This window comes from Microcebus murinus, chromosome 4 (genome assembly GCF_040939455.1).
Source record: "Microcebus murinus isolate Inina chromosome 4, M.murinus_Inina_mat1.0, whole genome shotgun sequence".
Taxonomy (NCBI): Eukaryota; Metazoa; Chordata; class Mammalia; order Primates; family Cheirogaleidae; genus Microcebus; species Microcebus murinus.
The window spans coordinates 20,989,025-21,012,657 of record NC_134107.1 but is presented as its reverse complement, the minus strand read 5'-3'; the positions used below and the strand labels follow the sequence as shown (position 1 = coordinate 21,012,657).

At 42.9% G+C, this 23,633-nt stretch overlaps 1 protein-coding gene across 50 annotated transcripts in view; it reads left to right on the top strand.

Moving 5' to 3' along the window:
* MADD (MAP kinase activating death domain) overlaps window positions 1–23,633 on the top strand; it is a 47,744-nt gene that overhangs the window by 2,986 nt on the left and 21,125 nt on the right. For 4 of the 50 annotated variants that reach the window (XM_076001951.1, XM_076001937.1, XM_076001948.1 and 1 more), the window contains exons 2-22: window positions 1,260–1,419; window positions 2,011–2,607; window positions 3,036–3,339; window positions 3,829–3,960; window positions 4,926–5,039; window positions 5,745–5,825; window positions 8,058–8,236; window positions 8,578–8,813; window positions 9,011–9,167; window positions 9,441–9,544; window positions 9,637–9,827; window positions 10,211–10,335; window positions 10,717–10,856; window positions 11,729–11,830; window positions 13,938–14,040; window positions 14,409–14,595; window positions 14,693–14,843; window positions 15,150–15,356; window positions 18,566–18,666; window positions 19,247–19,330; window positions 19,654–19,812. In XM_076001951.1, the coding sequence (XP_075858066.1) occupies window positions 1,358–1,419; window positions 2,011–2,607; window positions 3,036–3,339; window positions 3,829–3,960; window positions 4,926–5,039; window positions 5,745–5,825; window positions 8,058–8,236; window positions 8,578–8,813; window positions 9,011–9,167; window positions 9,441–9,544; window positions 9,637–9,827; window positions 10,211–10,335; window positions 10,717–10,856; window positions 11,729–11,830; window positions 13,938–14,040; window positions 14,409–14,595; window positions 14,693–14,843; window positions 15,150–15,356; window positions 18,566–18,666; window positions 19,247–19,330; window positions 19,654–19,812 (3,516 nt within the window). In that variant the 5' untranslated portion in view covers window positions 1,260–1,357. Of the gene's footprint in view, window positions 1–1,259; window positions 1,420–2,010; window positions 2,608–3,035; window positions 3,340–3,828; window positions 3,961–4,925; window positions 5,040–5,744; window positions 5,826–8,057; window positions 8,237–8,577; window positions 8,814–9,010; window positions 9,168–9,440; window positions 9,545–9,636; window positions 9,828–10,210; window positions 10,465–10,716; window positions 10,857–11,728; window positions 11,831–13,514; window positions 13,575–13,937; window positions 14,041–14,408; window positions 14,596–14,692; window positions 14,844–15,149; window positions 15,357–17,185; window positions 17,240–18,565; window positions 18,667–19,246; window positions 19,331–19,653; window positions 19,813–23,633 lie in introns of all 50 variants that reach the window. The other 46 variants (XM_076001908.1, XM_076001923.1, XM_076001902.1 and 43 more) reach the window with 22 other exon arrangements.

Below are 23,633 nucleotides of genomic sequence, written 5' to 3'. Positions count from 1 at the left end.
GAGGGGCTTTGGCTCTGCTATAAATAGTGCTGGGAGCTAGAGTCGCTATGGTGATAAAACTGAATCCTATTACCTGCAGGTCCTCTACTGGGAACAAGGGGAGCAGTACTTTGAAGATTCAAGAGGTGATGCAGATGGGTCTTGTTTATTATTAGGTGGAGGGAAAAAAGATAAAACTTTTCATTATCTAAATCAAATAGGACTTTAAGCACACAGGGAGTGTGTATGTCTGTATGCATGGGCGTGCATGCAGCAGCAGACTGGGATTGGGGGGTGTGTGTGTAGTGTAATGGGATTCTTTGTGTGTACATTGAAAAAGGTCTTAATAAGGCCAGATGCAGAGCACAGAGGTAGAATCCTAGAACACTGGAAATAGCCCTGTAGTAAACATTTTAGTTAGAGAAATGTGTGGAGACCTAAGAGGAAATAAATTAAAATTAAGACCATGTAAGCTTTTCCTAATTTTAAGACATAGTTTAGAAATTTCCTGAGCACTTTTCCCTGTCCTTAGGATTTCTGCATCTAATTCATAACCTATGCAATATATAGTAGGACAAAGCCTCATCTGTAGTATCGTATTACTGGTTTCTATCCTGAGACCAGAATAGAAGAGAAAGACTATGATTCAGCACCAAGGGCAGAGCTAGTAGCAGTAGCTGCGGGGCCCCTTTCTTGCTTGAAGGGGGAGTAAAGTATAATAGTTCAGATAAAGCCATTAGGACACATGCTTTCTTCATTTGAGATCACATGAGGTAGAATAGTCAGCTGTTGTTACTGTCTGAGTGCAGTTAACTAGACAGGCTATATGGTGGTTTCATATCAAGCTGAATATAGAATGTTGAAACAGAATAATTAGGTTTTCATCTAGACCTAGAAGTCGGATTAGTGCTGGTTGAAGAGCCTGGTTTGATCTTGATCCACCCTGGAGGGGTCCTGAAAGTGACTCAGTTTTTGTTATCATAATGACTGAGTCTAGATGAGACTGCCTAGGTCTGTTTTCAGAAACAGAGCCCCAGGGGTTAGGCTGGAAATTAGCTATTGGTAGAGATAGGTAGGTGAGCCATTATTTATCCTACTTCTTGACATTTGACTCTGTGAGCTTATAAGCTCAGACACTAGAATAGGCAAGCATCAAGTTTTCCTATCTTTAGTATTAAAGTGGAAGAACTTCTGACCTGTGCCCCTGGCTGGGATGAAGTTGAGAGGGCTAAGTCCCTTAGGCACAGCAATGGATCTTATCAGTACTTTTTTCCTATTAGACTTGGACTTTCAGATAATATCAGAATTTCTCCTGGGAACACTGACTCCTTGCTTGATGCCCTGAAGTTCCTCTGAGATGAACTGATGAATTGGAACCATGGTGCAAAAGAAGAAGTTCTGTCCTCGGTTACTTGACTATCTAGTGATCGTAGGGGCCAGGTAACCAAGAAGAGACTGATTTTTGTCTTGTGAGATAGCCACAAAATTATTCCCCTTCCCTATTTCTATGTCACTTTGCCTATATCATTCTTTCCCTATTATTTTACCCTGATGGGAGCACTGATGCCAGTAGGAAAAAACACAGCAAGGTGAATTGAGAGTATTAGTTTGGACAAAGACTGCTGCTCTTAACTAGCATCTTTGTGATCTTGAGCATACATACTCATTATACCCCAGGTTTCTTACTTTGTAAAAGGGAAAAGTACATTGTGTTCCTTCTCTACCTCCATATCCGTATGATCTTTTAGTAAGTCATTAGCTAGTTAACCTGGCAAGGTGTTAATCATCTTAACGTGTTAGTGAGAATTTTATTGTCGAAATTTTCATTTCAGGATAGCTGTCTTCATGACAGTGCAGACTTCATTTAGCTTATCAACTAAATGTGGCAAGCAGCACCTATATTTTCTAAGGTCTTACAGTTAGGTTACTTTATCCAAAATCACATTTTGAGCTTTGTTTGTTGACTGTGATTAAAATTTGATAGAGTGTTCTGTTGCTTCAGGCTGCTGAAATTGTCTTTACATTCTTCAGGCACCCAAGCAGTGATAGTGTGGCCCAGACTCCTGAATTGCTGCGGCGATACCCATTAGAGGATCACGCTGAGTTTCCCCTGCCCCCAGACGTAGTATTCTTCTGCCAGCCAGAGGGCTGTCTGAGTGTGCGGCAGCGGCGCATGAGCCTTCGGGATGATACCTCTTTTGTCTTCACCCTCACTGACAAGGACACAGGAGTCACGCGTTACGGCATCTGTGTTAACTTCTACCGCTCCTTCCAAAAGCGAATACCTAAGGAAAAGGGGGAAGGTGGGGCAGGGTCCCGTGGGAAGGAAGGAACCCGTGTCACCTGCTCCTCAGAAGAGGTTGGCACTGAGAGCTCAGAGAGTGGCTCGTCCCTGCAGCCTCCCAGTGCTGACTCCACCCCAGATGTGAACCAGTCTCCTCGGGGCAAACGCCGGGCCAAGGGGGGCAGCCGTTCCCGCAACAGTACTCTGACATCCCTGTGTGTGCTCAGCCACTACCCTTTCTTCTCCACCTTCCGAGAGTGTCTGTATACCCTCAAACGTCTGGTGGACTGCTGTAGTGAGCGACTGCTGGGCAAGAAACTGGGCATCCCTCGAGGCGTACAAAGGTAGAGTTTGCCATTGATGCTGAGAGCAAGGGGGAGCACTGAGAGATTAGGTATAATTGGTCTATGAGGTATATAGGAGATTTCCTCTACAGCCCGAGGTCCTTCACACCTAGTTAAGCATATTATGTTAGTCTTACTAAGCAAAAGATTGCTGCAGAGATAGACCTCCTGCCATAATTGTGTTTTGAGTAATGATGAGGAATTTGATGTTTTATGGTGGGCAGGACACTTAAGTCCTACCGTGTATACATTTTTATACTTGTCCTTGCCCTTGTATAAACCCTCTGGTCCTATCTGAGCTCAAAGAGTGGGCTTTCATAATGATTTCCCGCTTGTCATCATTATACCCTCTATGGTTATATTGGGTTGCACTGGGCTGTCTGCTTCTGTTGCAGATATGTGTCTCATTCCTGCTATCTGCTCCTCAGGGACACCATGTGGCGGATCTTTACTGGATCACTGCTAGTGGAGGAGAAGTCAAGTGCCCTTCTGCATGACCTTCGAGAGATTGAGGCCTGGATCTATCGATTACTGCGCTCCCCAGTACCTGTCTCTGGGCAGAAGCGAGTAGACATTGAGGTCCTACCCCAGGAGCTCCAGCCATCTCTGACCTTTGCTCTTCCAGACCCCTCTAGATTCACCCTAGTGGATTTCCCACTGCACCTTCCCTTGGAACTTCTGGGTGTGGATGCCTGTCTTCAGGTGCTAACCTGCATCCTGTTAGAGCACAAGGTAAGGGGCCAGCTTTATAGACCTTTCTAGGGAAAGAGCTTCGAAATATGGCAGAGGCTAGACCATGAGCTCTTTGAGGACAGGGGCTATATTTTTTCATCTTTTTGTCTCCAGGAGGTAACATGATGCCAGGTATATGGCAGGTACTTGGTAGATGTGAATTAAGGTCCTGATACCATGTGGGATGTATTCAGAAGGCTTGCCATTAAGCTGAATTATACTGACCTAATTCTCTGGAAATATCAGTAGTTCTGTTTCAGTGAGTGGTCCTGGGCTGGGGAGCATAAGAACTGGGAAGGTAAGGGAGTTATCTGAGGGAGGAATACTGCAGTGCTTGGGTTGGGAGGTGGCAGGCATGGTGTGATTGTAGAAATTAAACTGGAGCTGTAGACATGGCAAAATATAAATTAAATTGTAATTTTGGAAGCTATTTTCTTGTAAACCTTATTTTATGTTGTTGAGTCATCCTTATGGTATGGCTTATGGCAGGTGGTACTACAGTCCCGAGACTACAATGCACTCTCCATGTCTGTGATGGCATTTGTGGCAATGATCTACCCTCTGGAATATATGTTTCCTGTCATCCCACTGCTTCCCACCTGCATGGCATCGGCAGAGCAGGTGAGTGTCAAGGTGTCTTCTGGCTTTGTCACTTCTGTCTTCTTGAGGGAGGAGGCTCAATGCCCAATGAAGTAAGTCAGCACTCAATCCCTTATCAGAATTTATTTGTCTGCAAAATCTGACTGATTTGAACTGATCTGGTGTAAAACCTATGCCATTTATAGTTTTTATTTATCATAGTTAGTGATTGTAAGCTACTGGCTACCCCGTTGCATGTGTTACGTATTGTAAAACAGTAGTCCTCCCTTATCTGTGGGGGATATGTTCCAAGATCTCCAGTGTATTCCTGAAACTGGACAGTGCTGAACTCAATATATACTATTTATTTTCTTAAACATACATACCTATGATAAAGTTTAATTTATAAATTAGGCATAGTAATAGATTAACAACTCTGACGTATATTTGGGTTCTCTTTGGCATATCCAAATTGTCAGCTTCACTACTCTTGTGCATTGGGCCATTATTAAGTAAAATAAGGGTTACTTGAACAGAAGCACTGTGATACTGTGACAGTTGATCTGATAACTTGGGATGGATCCTCAGTGACTAACAGACAGGTAGTGTATATAGCATGGCTATAATGGACAAAGACATCCCGGGTGGGACAGATTGGAATGGCATGAGATTTCATCACATTGCTTAGACTGGCATGGAGTTTAAAACTTATGAAGTGTTTTTTTTCTGGCATTTTCCATTTAATATTTTTGGACCATGGTTGACTGTGAGTAACTGAAACTGCAGAAAGCCAAACTGCAGATAAGGAAGGACTACTGTATACAGAAAATGCATCGTGTTACCTTACTAAAATCAGAAAAATTCTGAACTTTGAAAGACATCTAGCTTCAAGGGTTTCGGAAAAGGGATTGTGGATCTGCATTTCCTTATCTAGAAAAATCCAGACTTGATAAGTGCTTGTGTTAGATTTTTGTCTTTGTTTCTTATCCTCTTTATCATTTCCACAGCTGCTGTTGGCTCCAACCCCGTACATCATCGGGGTCCCTGCCAGCTTCTTCCTCTACAAACTGGACTTCAAAATGCCTGATGATGTATGGCTAGTAGATCTGGACAGCAATCGGGTGAGGTTCTTGGCTGAGGGCATTGTAGGGTCTGCAATGGTATTCTAGGACCTGCAAATAAGACCCGATCCTGTCATATCTGTTTTTCTAGATATTACTCTCAGGAAGGTTCTAAGTTGTTGGATGTTTTCTAATATGAGACTCATTGAAACAATTTTTAAAAATACTGTTTACTTAATTGGCTAAGTAGGCCCTTGGTTAGGACTCAAAGAATTACAGGATTTAGTATTGCAAGAATTAAATGTTCCCCCTGCATCCTCCAAGAGCAGTAGGGCGGTTGTGGTTTCGGGACCATTGTATGTGGTGTAGATCATCTCCTAATGGTTTTCTTGGGGTATAGTTTCCAGTAAGAAACTGTCTTTCAGACTTAACATTCTACATTGCGAATACATTCAAACTTTGGTAGGAACTCCTTACATGTGTTCATTGTAAAACTTTAAAAATAAGCATAAAGAAGAAAATAAAAACCGTACTCCTATTATCTAGAGATTATCACAAATAACATTTAGGTATATTTTTTTAGATGTGTATGAATATCATGTATTTATAGATATTATATGTACAGGTATTTAATGTATGTGTTCACATTTATATAATAATATTGTGTATATATATCTTCCTTTTTCGTTGCTGTTATTTATCCTTATGTAAATGAAACTCCTAAGCAATGCTAAGGTTATATCTTTTATCATTTCTCTGGTGTAGGTGATTGCCCCCACCAATGCAGAAGTGCTACCTATCCTGCCAGAACCAGAATCATTAGAGCTGAAAAAACATTTAAAGCAGGTAGGTGAAGGATGAAAGAGAGGATTTGGGGTAATAGATTCTGTGGGATTGCTGTAGGAAGACAGCTATTCTAAGAGCCAGTTTCCTTTCAAACTTCAAGTGGAGTAGATTTTTGTTGCCTCAGATGGGCTTAAGAAGAGGTGTATCCCATTTCTGGGTGGCAGGATGACTCTCAAAAAGAACTTTTTAGATTTCTTCTAATTCACTACATGCCCTATCACCCTCTAATGCTTAAGATGCTGTGTAAAACAACTCTTCACTTTCTGTTTCTTGTCTTGTCTGCCATTCTTTATGGCCTTGGAGCATTTTCTCAGTCTTATTAGATAGGAGTCAGTAGTTTGGACAGTCTGGCTCCTTTTATTTTATCTTCTAGAATTGATCCTGAGGTTCCTGTGGAATCCTTTCTTCAAAAATTCCTTTATTTGAGTAATCCCTTATTTATTTTTTATTGATTGATTTTCTTCTTCTTCTGCATGCTGTACACAGTACCTGAAGGTAAAACATAACAAGGCTCCATTCCTGCCCCTTGCTTTATGTGTTATGTAGCACTGTATTTATTTTTAGGAACCCCTGCTCTCATTTGAAAGGTCTCTAGAAATCTTTTCCTGTGTTGTTTAAAGTACTTAGTAGTACCTGTAGATGATATCTGTTTGAATTTAAATGGGTCATTTTGTATCATCCTTCTCACTCTCACTTGCTTCATCACACCTGATGTAATATGATATCTTGTTACTGTAGGGTCTGGTGAAAATTGCAAATTCAGAAAGTTCTCTAGGTGTCTTCACTTTCTGTATTTTCATTCTTGATGATTGCTTTAGTATGACTACTGAGATGGAGAGGTTGATATATGTTCGTGAGAATTAAGATCTTTGGGCTCATTGATCCTGTATTCTGATCTTTGCTATTTAAAGTGTGGTCCATGGACCAGCAGCATTAGCATCACCTGGGCTTGTTAAAAGTGCAGAGTCAAGGCCAGACACGGTGGCTCACACCTATAATCCTAGCACTTCAGGAAGCTGAGGTGGGAGGATTGCTTAATGCCAGGAGTTTGAGATCAGCCTGGGCAACATAGACCCCATCTCTACAAAAAAATAGAAAAATTAGGCAGGCATGTTGGCATGCACTTGTGGTCCCAGGTACTTGAGAGTCTGAGGCAGGAGGATTGTTTGAGCCCAGGAGTTTGAGGTTTTAGTGAGCTACAATGACACCACCTGTACTCTAGCCTGAGCAACAGAGCAAGACCCTGTCTCTCAAAAAAAAAAAGAAGAAAGGTACAGAGATGATTGAATCAGAATCTGCATTTTAACAACATCCCCAGATGATTCTTATACTCACTAATATTTAAGAAGTACTGCTAGTCTAGACCAGTGGTTTTCAAACTCAAACTGCCCCATGGAGCCTCTTAGTGGCTAATTTAGGTTGGCAGCACTGAGCATATGAGGCTGTGGTTCCTTATATCCTTCAAAGAAGTTCTGTTTTTACATTTCAATTGTTTGTATCTCCACATAGATTTCAATTTTGGAAAACAGTTCATGACTAAAATAAATTTGAAAACTATTGTCCTAGACTTCAGATCTCATCAAATTGCCCTGGATTAGGTTGGCTTAAAATGAAGAGCTACATACTTTACACTATTTTCTTTCTTTTTTTTTTTTTTTATTATTTATTTCCAGGTTCAAAATCCCTAAGGTAAACACTATTTTCTAAAGACTAAAATATTTGGATTCTTATTTCAAAGATGAAAGGTCTGAAATAGGTTGGCCATGATTTGCAAATAAGCACAGTTCCTTTGTTGCAGAATTTTTTTTTTTTTTTTTTTTTTTTTTGAGATAGAGTCTCACTCTGTCACCCAGGGTAGAGTGAAATGGTGTCATAGCTCGCTGCAACCTCAAACTCCTGGGCTCAAGCGATCCTCCTGCCTCAGCCTCTCAAGTGGCGGGACAATAGGCATGCACCACCATGCCTAGCTAATTTTTTTTCTATTTTGAGTAGAGATGGGGGTCTCGTTCTTGCTCACATTGATCTCAAACTCCTGAGCTCAAGCAGTCCTCCCCCCTCAGCCTCCTAGAGTGCTAGGATAATGGGCATGAGCCACCATGCCTAACCTGTTGCAAAACATTTTTACCAGAGAGTATGATGTAGAAGACTTCAAGAAGGCTCTTTTGTAGGAATTGAGATTGGCTAGCTGCCCAGGAACCTGCCTAATGTAAGGAATTTCTGGTTGTTCCATAGGCCCTAGCAAGCATGAGTCTCAACACTCAGCCCATCCTCAATCTGGAGAAATTTCATGAAGGCCAGGAGATCCCACTTCTGTTGGGAAGGCCTTCTAATGACCTGCAGTCCACACCTTCCACTGAATTCAACCCACTTATCTATGGCAATGATGTGGATTCTGTGGATGTTGCAACCAGGTAAGAGCAAGCACACTATATAATCATAAATTCTTAAATTGGTCTCTTTGCTCTGTCAATGACCTTGGGTAGACTATTTTCCTGAGCCAGAGTTTCTTGATACAAAATGTATATGATATTTGGTTGTACTTTTTACCTTAGTAAAAGCAAAGAGAAGAAATAGTAAATCACACTCTTAGAATGAAGAAGGGGATTGATGATCCTTTAAGATATCTCTCCCCTTGATGTTGGAAGCCTGTTAAATGATGGCTTTGGGAGCTGTTCTAAGACCTTGGATCATAGGAATCCTTACTCTACAGGGTATGGGTCTCAGATTATCTCACCATCCCCTTCTTCCCCAGAGTGGCCATGGTGCGTTTCTTCAACTCTGCCAACGTGCTGCAGGGCTTTCAGATGCACACACGTACCCTGCGTCTCTTCCCTCGGCCTGTGGTAGCTTTTCAAGCTGGTTCCTTTCTAGCCTCACGTCCACGGCAGACTCCTTTTGCTGAGAAATTGGCCAGGACTCAGGCTGTGGAGTACTTTGGGGAATGGATCCTTAACCCCACCAACTATGCCTTTCAGCGAATTCACAACAGTGAGTCTACCTGCCCTCTGCTCTGCCCCACCTTCTGCCTTTGTCATCCTGATGGCTCTTCCCTTTGCTTGTTCTTTGCTAATCTTTGACCTGTACCTTCTACTCTTGTTTTGCTTTAGACTTTTTTTCTTACCTTTCTTTTATGTGTTGCTTGCCTTTTTTTCCTTGCTGCTAATTCTCTTTTTCCTCATTGGTAGATATGTTTGATCCAGCCCTGATTGGTGACAAGCCAAAGTGGTATGCTCATCAGCTGCAGCCCATCCACTATCGAGTCTATGATAGCAATTCCCAGCTGGCGGAGGCACTGAATGTGCCGCCAGAGCGTGACTCTGACTCTGACCCTACTGACGACAGGTGAGCAACCCTTGTGGCAGCACAGTGCCTTTTAAGGTAAAGAGGCTCTCACTAGCCCTTCTTCAGCACATGGGATGCAAAATATCATAGGATTTACATATCAGTCTTTGAGCCCTTGGATTATATTTTGGTTGATTGTTTTTCTTGGCTTCCTTATTTTATCTTGTTGGGCTTGAGTTGAGTGCTCCCCTTTTATTTTAACTGGTGCTGATGGCAGATTCTTTTCCCTGCCCTTTCTGTCTTGTTTGTTTCTTATGCCCTAACACTCTGCAGTGGCAGTGATAGTATGGATTATGATGACTCGAGCTCTTCTTATTCCTCTCTTGGTGACTTTGTCAGTGAAATGATGAAATGCGACATCAATGGTGATACTCCCAGTAAGTGTGCTTGGGGAGATCGGCCAGCTATGGGCAGGCATTGGGGTTCAGTGATTAGGTGGTCTGTACTTGCCTCCCTTGGGTTTTGGCAGATGTGGACCCTCTAACGCATGCAGCACTGGGGGATGCCAGCGAAGTGGAGATTGATGAGCTTCAGAACCAGAAGGAAGCAGAGGAGCCTGGCCCAGACAGTGAGAACTCTCAGGAAAACCCCCCACAGCGCTCTAGCTCCAGCACCACCGCCAGCAGTAGCCCCAGCACTGTCATCCATGGAGCCAACTCTGTACGTGAGGATTGGGAGAGGTGGATGAGTGAAAACCATTGCTTGGGATGTGGGCTTTATGTCTATTAGGAAAGCCATGATGTAGCTATTAATTTGCTTTTTTCCTCATAATTTTCCCATCTTCCTCTCTATAGGCTCTAGAGCTTAAAGCCAAAATATAGTTTTGACCTCAGAAGAAGGTCATTGGCTTTTTTCAGGATATAACTAAGATTCCCCTTGCATAGTTTGTGGAGACAGAGAATAGGAGTGCCAAACAGATCTTTTCCCACATGTTCCTTAGGCTAGGAATCTGACAGGCCTGGCCCAGCCCTGCCAAACTGAGAATATATGGGAAGGCACCACTGGGCACCAGGTGACCACTTTTTATTTAATATGGCTTTTAGGAACCTGCTGACTCTACAGAGATGGATGATAAGGCAGCTGTAGGCGTCTTCAAGCCCCTCCCTTCTGTGCCTCCCAGCATTGGCAAATCGAACGTGGACAGGCGTCAGACAGAAATTGGAGAGGGGTCAGTGCGCCGGCGAACCTATGACAATCCATACTTCGAGCCCCAATATGGCTTTCCCCCTGAGGAAGATGATGATGAGCAGGGGGAAAGTTACACTCCCCGATTCAGCCAACATGTCAATGGCAATCGGTGAGAGCCTGGGGGATTCCTTCTAGATGGGTGACTGAAGGACCTCACTACAGTGGACCCTGGGCGAGGGTTAATCAGAAAGTCTGAGAAGTCTGAATGCTCTCGTGGTCCTGCCATCCCAGAGGGTAGTGCTTTGATGTAGGGGTTTAGGAATTATGGGAAGAGCACAGTGACTGCAGTGTAGCATAAGGCCCACACTCCCAAGATTAGGCACCCCTGCCTGGGGCTCATAGGTGCCACTGTGCATTCAAGGGCTCAAAAGCTGCTGCGGCCCAACAGCTTGAAACTGGCAAGTGATTCAGACGCAGAGTCAGACTCTCGGGCAAGCTCTCCCACCTCCACCGTCTCCAACACCAGCACCGAGGGCTTCGGGGGCATCATGTCTTTTGCCAGTAAGTGCCTTATGCTCTCTCATTCCTCTGTTCCATTTTCTCTACAGTAGGGCCTGGCTATGGCAAATGCTGCTTAGAAATTCAGGTGTAGGGCTGGGTTAGCATTATCAACTCCTAATTCAGATCATTGGGTGATACTGGATAAGATATTTTCAAGTGAGGTCAATAAAGGATAGGACAGATTATACCTGGAGGTTTCAGTCTATTTCAGGGAAGATAGCTGAGTGGTCAACTGAAAAATAGACATTAAATTCAAAATCACTTATATTTTGTGGCAATATTCTGCTCAAATTTGATTTGGGTATACATCTGATGTCATCTTTGCCTGGTGAGGCACTTTTTCACAAACATGTTTTGAAATCTATATGAGATTGATTTTTGTGCTTAGAAAGTATTTCCAGCAGTGAGGGATGGTAATCAGTTAAAGGTTGAAGACAGACTAGGACTAGAGAGAGTGACAGGGAATAATGGTGATTGCAAATTTTTTTCAGAAGCCAGGGAAGGACAGTACCAGTTTCAGACCGGAGGCATATTAACTACCAGCTTTCATGCTGTCGTAGCAGTAGATGGGAGATTCATCTACTATCATCATGGAAGGTAGTCAGAGAAAGTTGTTATTGGGTTTTGAATAATCCTGGTGATAGCTTTGTTGTTTGCCCTAAGTTAGACTTGATCCTTTCTAAGATAGATCAGAGATTGTCTGATATACCAGACTTGGATTATATTCGAAAAGGAGGGAGATATTATACTTGAAGCTAGATTTAAGAAAGAAAAAAAAAAAGAGAGGAAGATGATGATACAGTCATTGGAGTATAGTCCTTGGATTGTTTATTCTGCTATAACTCTTTGCTCTCACACCCTCCCTTTGATAGGCAGCCTGTATCGGAACCACAGTACAAGCTTCAGTCTTTCAAACCTTACACTGCCCACCAAAGGTGCCCGAGAGAAGACCACACCCTTCCCCAGTCTGAAAGGTAACTACAACCCTCCTTTTGCCAAAGCAGGTTTTTCTGAGAGATATTTCAGGCCTATGGGTGCTTGTCAGGACTCCTGTGTATGATGAGTCGTTTGATCTGGCTGTCACCCCTCATATTGCTTCTCATGGCTTTCACTGCACATCATGGGCTCTTGATGTTTGTCAGATGGAAACTGTCTTTGGTCTTTGTAGCTAGAGAAGGCCCTGTTATATCATTTAGGATAATGGCAACTATAGGATTACTGCTGCTTCTTGGGGGACCTTGTCAGAGGGACATGATTAACACAGGGATCATCAGATGCCCCTAGTCATCTGCCAGGTTCCCACTGCATGAATTTAGGATGAATTCCATCCCTGGGAGCTGCCCACCAGAAGATGGTTGTGGACAGCCTGGCAGTGTTAAGAGTCCAGTCTCTTACATTACTATGGCTTCATGTCAACTTAGGGCCTATAACTGTGCCAGATAGTTTTGGTTTGCTTATAGGGACAGGTAAGACCGTATTTTAATTTTATTTGTGATTTCTAACAGTTTGAGGGGCTCTTCTGAATTTAACTTGCCTTTCGACTGTTTTCTCTGGATATTGTGGTGAAATATTTAATTATGGTAGGATGTATAGTGAGAAGCAACTCCATATATTATTTAACTGGCCTTTTATTCCCAGTGATTAAAAATGTCAGGAGTCTAAGAAATGTTCTTTATTTTTTATTTTTTTATTTTTTTGGTTTTTTTGAGACAGAGTCTCACTTTGTTGCCCAGGCTAGAGTGGGTGCTGTGGCGTCAGCCTAGCTCACAGCAACCTCAAACTCCTGGGCTCAAGCAATCCTACTTTCTCAGCTTCCCAAGTAGCTGGGACTACAGGCATGCGCCACCATCCCCGGCTAATTTTTTTCTATATATATTAGTTGGCCAATTAATTTCTTTCTATTTATAGTAGAGACGGAGTCTCACTCTTGCTCAGGCTGGTTTCAAACTCCTGACTTGAGCAATCCGTCAGCCTCAGCCTCCCAGAGTGCTAGGATTACAGGTGTGAGCCACCATGCCCAGCCTAAGGAATGTTCTTTGGTAGGAATGGGACCATGAGATAGATGGGCAAAAGGACATCAGAACTGGCAGTATGGGGAACTGACTAATGCTGGTACAGTGAGTTCACATATGGCTGGGTAGGTAGGGATGGAAAGGTGTTATGTCACTGGCTTTTATTTGATATATTTGAAGAGCAGAGTGATTGAGACTTTCATTGCATGCTGATGCTTCATCTCATTTGCTGCACTTATCCTCCTACCCACCTCCCATCCTCATACCCCCAGTCCACTCTTCACAACAGCATCTGCAAGATGCTTTCCTGTGCATACCTGCAGGCCCTCTGGACCCCTGTGCCAGATGTTTCAAGAAAACCAGTGGTCCCTCTTTCATGCATGTGTCTGTTTAGTACCTGCAGGCTTACTGCGTCATTTACCCTGCCCCTGGCTTTGAGAGGCTACTGTCTTAAGGATGGTCTTTTTTACAGCCTTGGTTGTCTCCTGGTCACTTGGCTTCCAGCTCGGAGGTGCCCAAGAGCCAAGGTTATGTGCACTATACAGGCTTTGGGAGAATGCTCAGATTATCTGACTTATGCTCCACTGAGGGGTATAGGGATTGTAGTATTGTGGTGCACCTACTAATTGTGTATTTTGTGTCCCAGTATTTGGGCTAAATACTCTAATGGAGATTGTTACTGAAGCCGGCCCCGGGAGTGGTGAAGGTGGGTCTTGCCTGTGAGCTGTGCATGATCTTTTTTTTTTCCTAGCATCTTTCGTGCCTGCCTGAGGGTCATCTTCCTTATGGAGCAAGCAGCATCACATGGGTGACCTGCCTTGCCCTGCCCCCCTGTGACACCCATGCTTGCCCTTGGGGCGTGCTGCTGGTGCATGTGGAGTGGCCTGAGTCTCCATCCCCACCTCCTCACATTGCCATGGCTGGTTTCTATCTATGTGTGATACCCTGGTGCCACCCTCACCCAGCCCTTCTGGGGATTGGGTGTGGAACATGGCTGCTCAGGGCTATGCTAGCACTAGCTTCTGGACTACAATAATGATGTCTCTCATTCCTACCTTCCCTGCTATAGGAAACAGGAGGGCCTTAGTGGATCAGAAGTCATCTGTCATTAAACACAGCCCAACAGTGAAACGAGAACCTCCATCACCCCAGGGTCGATCCAGCAATTCTAGGTAATAAATGGGAGCGCTGTTTTAAAACTTCTGAAGTAGAGGTAGTGATTCCTGTCAAAAACTTCAGGGATGCTCAAGAGTGAGAGAGAAGCTCTCAGTAAGGTACATAAAATCAGTTTCTTGCCAGCACTTCCCATTCCTATTCAATCTGTATGCAACAGAGCTTACAGCATTGAGAAGGGTGAAATAGCAGTGGTGGGTATTTGGGCAAACCAGGTTATCTGGAGAGCTGGGGCATGTGGTGGATTTGAACATTCAGAGAATTGGCTTGTGTTTTGCCCCCGGAGGCAAACATCTAGTCTGATGGGGAGGTGGGGATGCTCTGCAAAGGAGCTGATGACCACAGCAGTGGTCTGTGGACCCCGTAGTGAGAACCAGCAGTTCCTGAAGGAGGTGGTGCACAGCGTGCTGGATGGCCAGGGAGTTGGCTGGCTCAACATGAAAAAGGTGCGCCGGCTGCTGGAGAGCGAGCAGCTACGAGTCTTCGTCCTGAGCAAGCTGAACCGCACAGTGCAGTCAGAGGACGATGCCCGGCAGGACATCATCCCGGATGTGGTCAGTGTTTGGGGTAGGGAGTCGGAATAAACTGGGGAGAGGGATGTGGACACCAAAGACAATTTTGCCAACGCTAGCCCCTGGGTTATTGTTGCAGGAGATCAGTCGAAAGGTGTACAAGGGAATGTTAGATCTCCTCAAGTGCACAGTCCTCAGTCTGGAGCAGTCCTATGCCCATGCAGGTCTGGGTGGCATGGCCAGCATCTTTGGGCTTCTGGAGATCGCCCAGACCCACTACTATAGCAAAGGTAGGGATTATACCAGCTGGGCATCACGCCATCCACAACTCTCCCACTTATCTCTAAAAGAGAGAAAATGTACTTGTCTCCTTGACAAGTTTCCCAGTTCCATACTGCTTCTCATCAGGCTTTGGAATTTTATTTTCTAGTGCATGTTTATATGTAGTGGATATTTTTCTGTCATGAAAAATGTCAGCTCTTCTTTCCCTGCATTTCTTCATTCCACTTGCTGGCTTCTCTCACCTCATCTTTGTGCCTTGATTCCTACTTATTACCTCTTTTGACTTCTTTTTATTTTTGATTTTTTTTCCTTAGAACCAGATAAGCGAAAGAGAAGTCCAACAGAAAGTATAAGTACCCCAGTTGGCAAGGATCCTGGCCTGGCTGGGCGGGGGGACCCAAAGGCTATGGCACAGCTAAGAGTTCCCCAGCTGGGACCTCGGGCATCAAGTGCCACAGGAAAAGGTCCCAAGGAACCAGACACCAGAAGTTTAAAGGAAGAGAATTTTGTAGCATCTATTGGTATGTATCACTGTGTTTTGTGGTGGAGGGGTTCTGGTTTCTTAAATATCCCTCTCTATTCTCAATTCATTCAGAATCCCGCCTTTCTCTTCCCCATGCTTTGCTTTCTAGAGAAGAAGATAGGTCTGTGTCCATTTCTAATGACATTTCTTTGTAATTCTCTATTCCTTAAGCTTCATCTCCAGCCACTCCCACCTATGTCTTTGAGGAATGGAAGTTTTGTTTAGAGGGTCCCGGGAGGCTTAGTGCGGGGAGTCTGAGCTATACTCCTAGCCCCTCTTTTTGTTTACATCTGCATTTCTTCACAGTCTAGCCCCTCTTTTTGTTTACATCTGCATTTCTTCACAGTCTAGCCCCTCTTTTTGTTTACATCTGTATTTCTTCATAGTCTAGAGGACATGTGAGTTCCTGGAAGCTATTAGGAAGTTTACAGATGCAATTTTAGGCTATAAAATTATGATCATCTGGGTCTCTGAAACCAGTTTCACCCCATTCAACCATTACACGGCCCTGGAATTTGCTCCTCTGGGTCTTGTCTGGCAGCCCCAGACATGGGGTTTTCCTGTGTTCTGGGCCTTAGAGATATAGGTTTCTGAGTCAGCTCTTCTTTGAACTCCTCCTCACTGGACTTGATTAAAGTCTTACTTATATTTAGTTTCTCCATTCCCACTAAGGCAGTGCCTTAGTGAGCTCAGTGTCATCTCTGTTTGGCTTACTCCCTACTTGACCTTCAGTCATCTAGGTTATATCTTTCTTTTTCTGGTTCTAGGTCCTTTGGCACTATGCTTCCAGCTGATGCCTTTTGCCATGATCATTAGCAGTTGCCCTATGTTCCCATCAATGGTAGTGAGGAACCAGTTTCCTTTTTAGGGGCACTACACTTCCCTAGCCAGCATAATATAATTCTAGAGGCAGTCAGCTCTGGCTTTCTCCTGCCTGATGTGATGTTCTAGAAAAAGTACTAACCTGCCGGTCTGGAGGTTGGAGTTTTAGTCCTATATCTGCCCCCAGCTAGGAATGAAACTTTGGGTAAATCAATTCCCCTCTCAGGGTCTCTGTCTCCTCAGCTGTGAAATGAGGAGATCATACTAAATAAACTCTGAAGTTCCATCCAGGAAAAGAATTGCTATGATTGGTATTCTGTCTGCTTTCCCATGCTAAGAAGCTAGTCTTGACCATTTTATGTCCTGTCACCTCTACTGGAAGCATTTTCCCAGATGACTGGCTAAGAATGGGTCTCTTGGTAGTATAGGAACTGCTTCTGATGGTGCCTTGGTTTCTCAGGTAGCAATAGGGAGGCATGCTGACTGCATGAGTGGCCTCTGTCCAGTCCAGTGAATCAAACTGATTGGTGCCCATGCTTCTGAAACCCTTTGGCTACTTGAGGTGATTGCCCGTCTTATCTGAAATCTGTAAAAATTGCCATTCCCCAGCTCATTTGGCAGAGACAGCATGATGTGGTAGAAGTTTAAACTGATCCTAAGTTACATGATCTTGAGCAAGGGCTGAAGATCCTCTTTATTTAGGATCAGTTTTCCTCATGTAAAAATGAAGCTGCTTCACAAGGGCCCTTCCAGCCCTAACATTCTGCAGAGTTTTTACTGCCATAATAGGATTAGAATTAGAAATTTGAAGTCTTTAGTTCATGAATTTGGGGGAAGGCATTGGATCTCTTGATTCCCCACCCCTTCCCCACGAAGATATCTCTTGATTGATAATCCTGTGCCTGAAACGGAATCAACTTGGGTGGGTGGGTTTCCATTTCGCCTGTCTGACCAGCCTCTGACTCTCTCTGTCTTTCTCTCCCGCTTGCATTGCATCTGGGGTAGAATTGTGGAACAAGCACCAGGAAGTGAAAAAGCAAAAAGCTTTGGAAAAACAGAGTAAGGAACAAATGCCCCTTCCTGTTCCCAAGTCTCCCATACCTGCCAACTCCCCAGGCCCAGTTGGGGCAGGCTTCCTTTGTCAGCCCCACCCCAAATTTGCTCTTGGAGGGTGTTTGAAATGAAACCAGGTAGGTGATATGTGACTCCTAGGTGTGGTTTGTAGGCTGCTTCTTTGCTCCTTCCCTCATAGCAATCAGGCTATAATCAAGGTGTCTACTGAATGAAATCCCTAGAACTTGGTTCTGTATGCTTCAGAGCTGGTGGGGAGAAGTTTGCCTATTTTAGTGGCCTTCATTGGCTGATGTCTCCCTCACCTGTTAGAAGGCCTGTGGGTAAAGTTGGCAGAGATGGTTGCTGTCCCTCCGTGTTGAGTCTGTAGCTACCCAACTCTCTCTCTGGTGGCTTGCCTAGGCACGCTTTCTTGCTTTCTGTCATTCTGTCCTTCTGCCATACCATTTTGGGTGGGCGGGGGAAAATGGGGGTGGTTTTTATCTCAAATATTGAATCTGTAGGGTGGGGGTAGGCAGTACCCCCAAATCAGGTAGTGTTTTTTAATTTCCTGGGGCCTAACCTTTTCTAGCTCCTTTAGATGCATTTGTTTGGGAAACACTGAGTGACCTGGGACCCTTAAATGGTCTCGGGCACCAGTGAAACTCTGATTCTGAGTGCCGTGGAATGTGGTTTAGATATTTGTTTGTGGAGCTTTTCTGTTTTTTTTTTTTTTTTTTTTTTTTGAGACAGAGTCTCGCTTTGTTGCCCAGGCTAGAGTGAGTGCCGTGGCGTCAGCCTAGCTCACAGCAACCTCAAACTCCTGGGCTCAAGTGATCCTTCTGCCTCAGCCTCCCGGGTAGCTGGGACTACAGGCATGCGCCACCATGCCCGGCTAATTTTTTCTATATATATCAGTTGGTCAATTAATTTCTTTCTATTTATAGTAGAGACGGGGTCTCGCTCTTGCTCAGGCTGGTTTTGAACTCCTGACCTTGAGCAATCCGCCCGCCTCGGCCTCCCAAGAGCTAGGATTACAGGCGTGAGCCACAGCGCCCGGCCAGCTTTTCTGTTTTAAGATGATTTGCTCAGAATTTTCTCAGGTTGAGAAGATGGCTTTAGAACCTTTGAGACCAGGTCCAGTTTGTCCTACTTGGTTCTTAAGGCATCTGGTGACCTCTTCTTCCAGTGGGTCCTGAGTGGGGGGCAGTCCCTGGAAAGGTGACTGGGATGGGCCGAACAGGTCTGGGACCAGGCTGTGCTACTGTCCCATTCCCTTCACCAGCCTGCCCCTTGCCTTTGTGTACTGAGTAACTAAAGTCTTCCCCTACTCAGGGCCTGAAGTACTCAAACCTGTCTTTGACCTTGGTGAGACAGAAGAGAAAAAGTCCCAGATCAGCGCAGACAGTGGTGTGAGCCTGACATCTAGTTCCCAGGTTTGTGACAACCTTGTTGAAAATTGTAAGGATTAAATGTGCTATCTCAGAATATTTCTTTAAGTTAAAAAAAAAAACAAACACAAAATGAAACAACAACCTCAAAATAACATAAATATCCAATAATAGGGGAATGATTAAATAAGTATAATACATCCATGTGATGCAATATTAGTATCCATTAAAGATTGTGTTTTCAAAAATTTAGTGACATAGGAAAATGTTTATAAAGCTATCTACGGTATGATTCCAATTTTATTTTCTAAACATATTTAGAAAAGACTTAAAGGAAATACACTAAAAACAATGGTTAATGTGGGTGGTAGATTTATAGCTTATTCTTATTTCTTCATGTATTTTCTATAGTGAGCATGTATTTCTTTCATGTGTATTATTTCTTTTTTATTACATAAGTCATACATATTTTATATTCAGGAAAAATTAATTGCTCATGACCTCTTTAGGGATGATAACAGAAGGGTGGGGATAGAGAGAAAGAAGAAGGTACAGTATTTCTGAGGGAAACTGAGAGGACTGAACACTTCCCCTAATGCGTCTGTGTCCCTGTGTCTTGTTTCAGAGGACCGATCAAGACTCTGTCCTTGGTGTGAGTCCAGCTGTTATGATCCGCAGCTCAAGTCAGGATTCTGAAGTTAGCACCGTGGTAGGGGAACACCACACTGGCATGTTGGTGGGTGGGATATGGACATCCTCTTTGGAAAAGGGAGCTACTTTCTCTCTGGAGGCTGTTCTTAGTCTCAGGTTAACATGGTTCTCCTGGTGGAGATGTTTACCTGTCATAGGTGTGTATACATGAGATTTCACCCAGAGCTTCTCCTCATCTTATAAAGAAGGTACTTCTGGAGACTATCTGACACACCTTTGAAATTTGATTTTTTTGTGTGTGGTAGCAAAAATCTCTAACAGCTTGGCATTTCTGGGGCCCATCCCTGGGGAATCTCTCATACTACCTTTTTTCCTTTCCAGGTGAGTAATAGTTCTGGAGAGACCCTTGGAGCAGACAGTGACCTGAGTAGCAATGCAGGTGATGGACCAGGTGGCGAGGGCGGTGCCCACTTGGCAGGCTCTCGGGGCACTTTGTCTGATAGTGAAATTGAGACCAACTCTGCCACAAGCACCATCTTTGTAAGCTTTGTTTACTACCAAAAGAAGACCATTACTTTAATGGGGGAGGGAAGTGGATTAGAAGTGAATGAAAAGTTAAGAGATGATAAGTGAGAAGGGCTAAATAAGGAATAGATAATCCTCATATATTTGGCTTTAAGGAAATGTTTCTTAAGGATTTTTTCAGAGTCATTTGACTCCGTGATCTGTACTTTTAGAACCCTCTCTTGAATCATTGATGAGTTAGGCTTCCTGCCCAGTCAGATAAGAGTTTCCAATCATATGAAGTAATAAACCCCAAGTTTAAAACAGACAAAGCAATACCTTTTTGGCAATGTCAGGGCAATTATAGCTCTCATTTAGTGCTAGTCTACCTATTTCTGTGAAATAGTCCAGTGTTATTCTGGTCACTGCTCTATTTATATAGCACCTTAAAATAGCATTTTATTTTAGAATATTCCTAACAGTTATTTGAAGTTTTCATTCATTAATAAACATCTGTGATTTACTAAGTACCAGATTCTGTACTAAAGAAATAGGGATGAATAAGGCATGATTCCCACTTTTAGGAAGTTTGCAATTCAGCATATTGCTATGAATGGTCTCTTCTAATAGGTGAGGGAACGAAGCCTTAAGGAAAAAAGTCTTCCTTAGATTACACAATAAGCCCGTGATCCATTGGAATGAGATGAATTCTTTTTAGTTCTTGCTTTAGACACACTGCTTTTCAGTATGTATGTATGTGCATCTTCAGACAGTATTAAAACAGTCTGAAACCCTTGCCACTTTATGAGAGATGAGAATGGATTTTCTTTGCAAGAGCTCAAAGGTCCTTCTCTTTGGTCTGTGGGGAGAATGGAAGATAGAATTTAAATAAAATCAATTATTTAACACTAGTGATCATTCCTACCTCCAGGGCCTTTTGCATGTATGTTTCTAATGGAGCCAGTGACCTCCCAGAGTGAAGGTTGGGAAGAGGATTGAGAGTCAATAAGACTACTCAAGTTAATGAGCCTTAACTGTTCTTTGAGTCTAACCAGGCTCTTTTATTTATTTAGTTTTTCTTTGTGCTGACAATGTATTGGGTCTTATATGGGAGGGATAAGACCTCAAGCCTTTTGTAATAAAAGAGTTGATTCAAAATAAATATTTTAAAAATTAAGTCAAAAACTAATGAATAAATGACATTTACAAATAGTTTATAAGAGAGTCATTTGGGATTAATTTTTATTTCCCTCACAAAATGAATATCATTGTTTTGTTTTTTTGTTTTTTTTTTTTTGAGACAGAGTTTTGCTTTGTCGCCCAGGCTAGAGTGAGTGCCGTGGCATCAGCTTAGCTCACAGCAACCTCAAACTCCTGGGTTCAAGCAGTCCTTCTGCCTCAGCCTCCCAAGTAGCTGGGACTACAGGCATGTACCACCATGCCCAGCTAATTTTTTTCTGTATATATTTAGTTGGCCAATTAATTTCTTTCTATTTATAGTAGAGACGGGGTCTCGCTCTTGCTCAGGCTGGTTTCGAACTCCTGACTTCGAGCGATCCGCCCACCACGGCCTCCCAGAGTGCTAGGATTACAGGCATGAGCCACCACGCCTGGCCTATCATTGGTATTTTGATAGGGATTGCATTGAATTTATAGATCACTTTTGGTAGTATGGTCATTTTCACAATATTAATTCTTCCAAGCCATGAACATGGGGTATCTGTACATTTTTTTTGTGCTTCCTTCAATTTCTTTCATCAGTGTTTCATATTTACCTTGTAGAGATCTTTTACCTCCTTAAATTTATTCCTGGTTATTTTTTCTTTTTTATAGCTATTGTAAATGGGATTGCTTTCTTGATTTCTTTTTCCACCAATTCATTGTTGGTGTATAGAAATGCTACTGATTTTTATATGACAATTTTATATCCTGCCAATTAACTGAATTCACTTATCAGTTCTGAAGGTTGTTTTTTTTTTATTTATTTGTTTTTTGAGACAGAGTCTCACTCTGTCTACAGAGCAGTGGCGTCATCATAGCTCACCACAACCTCAAACTCCTGGGCTCAAGCGATCCTCCTGCCTCAGCCTCCTGAGTAGCTGGGATTGTAGGTGCACACCATGCCCAACTAATTTTTCTATTTTTGGTGGAGACAGGGTCTTGCTCTTGCTTGAGCTGGTCTCCAGCTTCTGATCTCAAGCGATCCTCCTGCTTTAGCCTCCTGGAGTGCTAGGATTACAGGCATGAGCCACCGTGCCCAGCCAATTCTGGTTTTTTTTTGATAGAGCTTTTAGGGTTTTCTGTATGTAAGATTGTGTTGTCTGTGCAAACAGGGATAACTTGACTTCCTTCTTTCCGGTTTGGGTGCCCTTTATTTCTTTCTCTTGCCTAATTGCTCTGGGTAGGACTTCCAGTACTATGTTGAATAATAGTGGTGAAAGTGGGCATCCTTGTCTTGTTCCATATCTTAGAGGAAAGCTTTCATCTTTTTCACATTTAGTTTTTTTGTTTTTGTTTTTGTTTGAGACAGAGTCTCACTCTGTTGCCTGGGCTAGAGTGCTGTGGCATAAGCCTAGCTCACAGCAACCTCAAACTCCTGAGCTCAAGTGATCCTCCTGCCTCAGCCTCCCGAGTAGCTGGGACTACAGGCGCGTGCTACCGCGCCCGGCTAATTTTTTCTATTTTTAATTGTTTGGCTAATTCCTTTCTATTTATAGTAGAGACAGGGTCTCGCTCTTGCTCAGGCTGGTCTTGAACTCCTGAGCTCAAGCAATCCTCCCGCCTCGGCCTCCCAAAGTGCTAGGATTACAGGCATGAGCCACCGCGCCCAGCCTCCACATTTAGTTTGATGTTTATTGTAGGTTTGTCATATATGACCTTAATTATTGTGTTGAGGTATGTTCCTTCTGTACCTAACTTGTTGAAAGTTTTTATCATGAAGGGATGTTGAGTGTTATCACATGCTTTTTCTGCATCTGTTGAGATGATCATATGGTTTTTGTCCTTCATTTTGTTGATGTGATGTATCACGTTTATTGATTTATGTTGAACCATCCTTGTATCTCTGGGATCAAGTGGGACAACTTGATCATGGTAAATGATCTTTTTAATGTGCTGCCAGATTCAGTTTATTTTATTAGAGATATTGGCCTATAATTTTCTTTTTTGTTGTTGTTGTGTCATTGTTTGGTTTTGGTATCAGGGTAATGCTGGCCTTGAATAATGAGTTTGAAAGAATTCCCTCCTCTTCTATTTTCTGGAAGAGTTTGGAAAGAATTGGTATTAGTTCTTCTTTAAATGTTTGGTAGAATTGTGCAGAAAAGATACTTGATATAATTTCACTTTTTAAAAATTTCTTAAGACTTGTTTTATGGGGTCTAACATGTGGTCTATCCTGGAGAATGTTCCACGTGCTAATGAAAAAAACATGTATTTTGCAGCTATTGAATAAAATGTTCTATAAATGTCTATTAAGTCTATTTGGTCCAAAGTACAGTTTAAATCCAATGTTTCTTTTTTGGTTTTCTGTCTAGATGATCTGAGAGCAGGGTGTTAAATTCCCCAGCTTTTATTAGCGATTATCTCTCCCTTTATACCTAATAATATTTGCTTTATATATCTGTTGGGTGTTGGGTATGTATATATATTTACAATTGTTATATCCTCATGTTGAATTAATCCTTTTATCATTATATAATCTTTTTTGTCTGTTTTGACAGTTTTTGATTTAAAGTCTGTTTTGTCTGATATAAGTTTAGCTATTCCTGCTTGCTTTTGGTTTCCATTTGCACAGAGTATCTTTTTCTATCCCTTTACTTTAAGTGTATATAAGTCTTTTTTTTTTTTTTTTTTTTTTT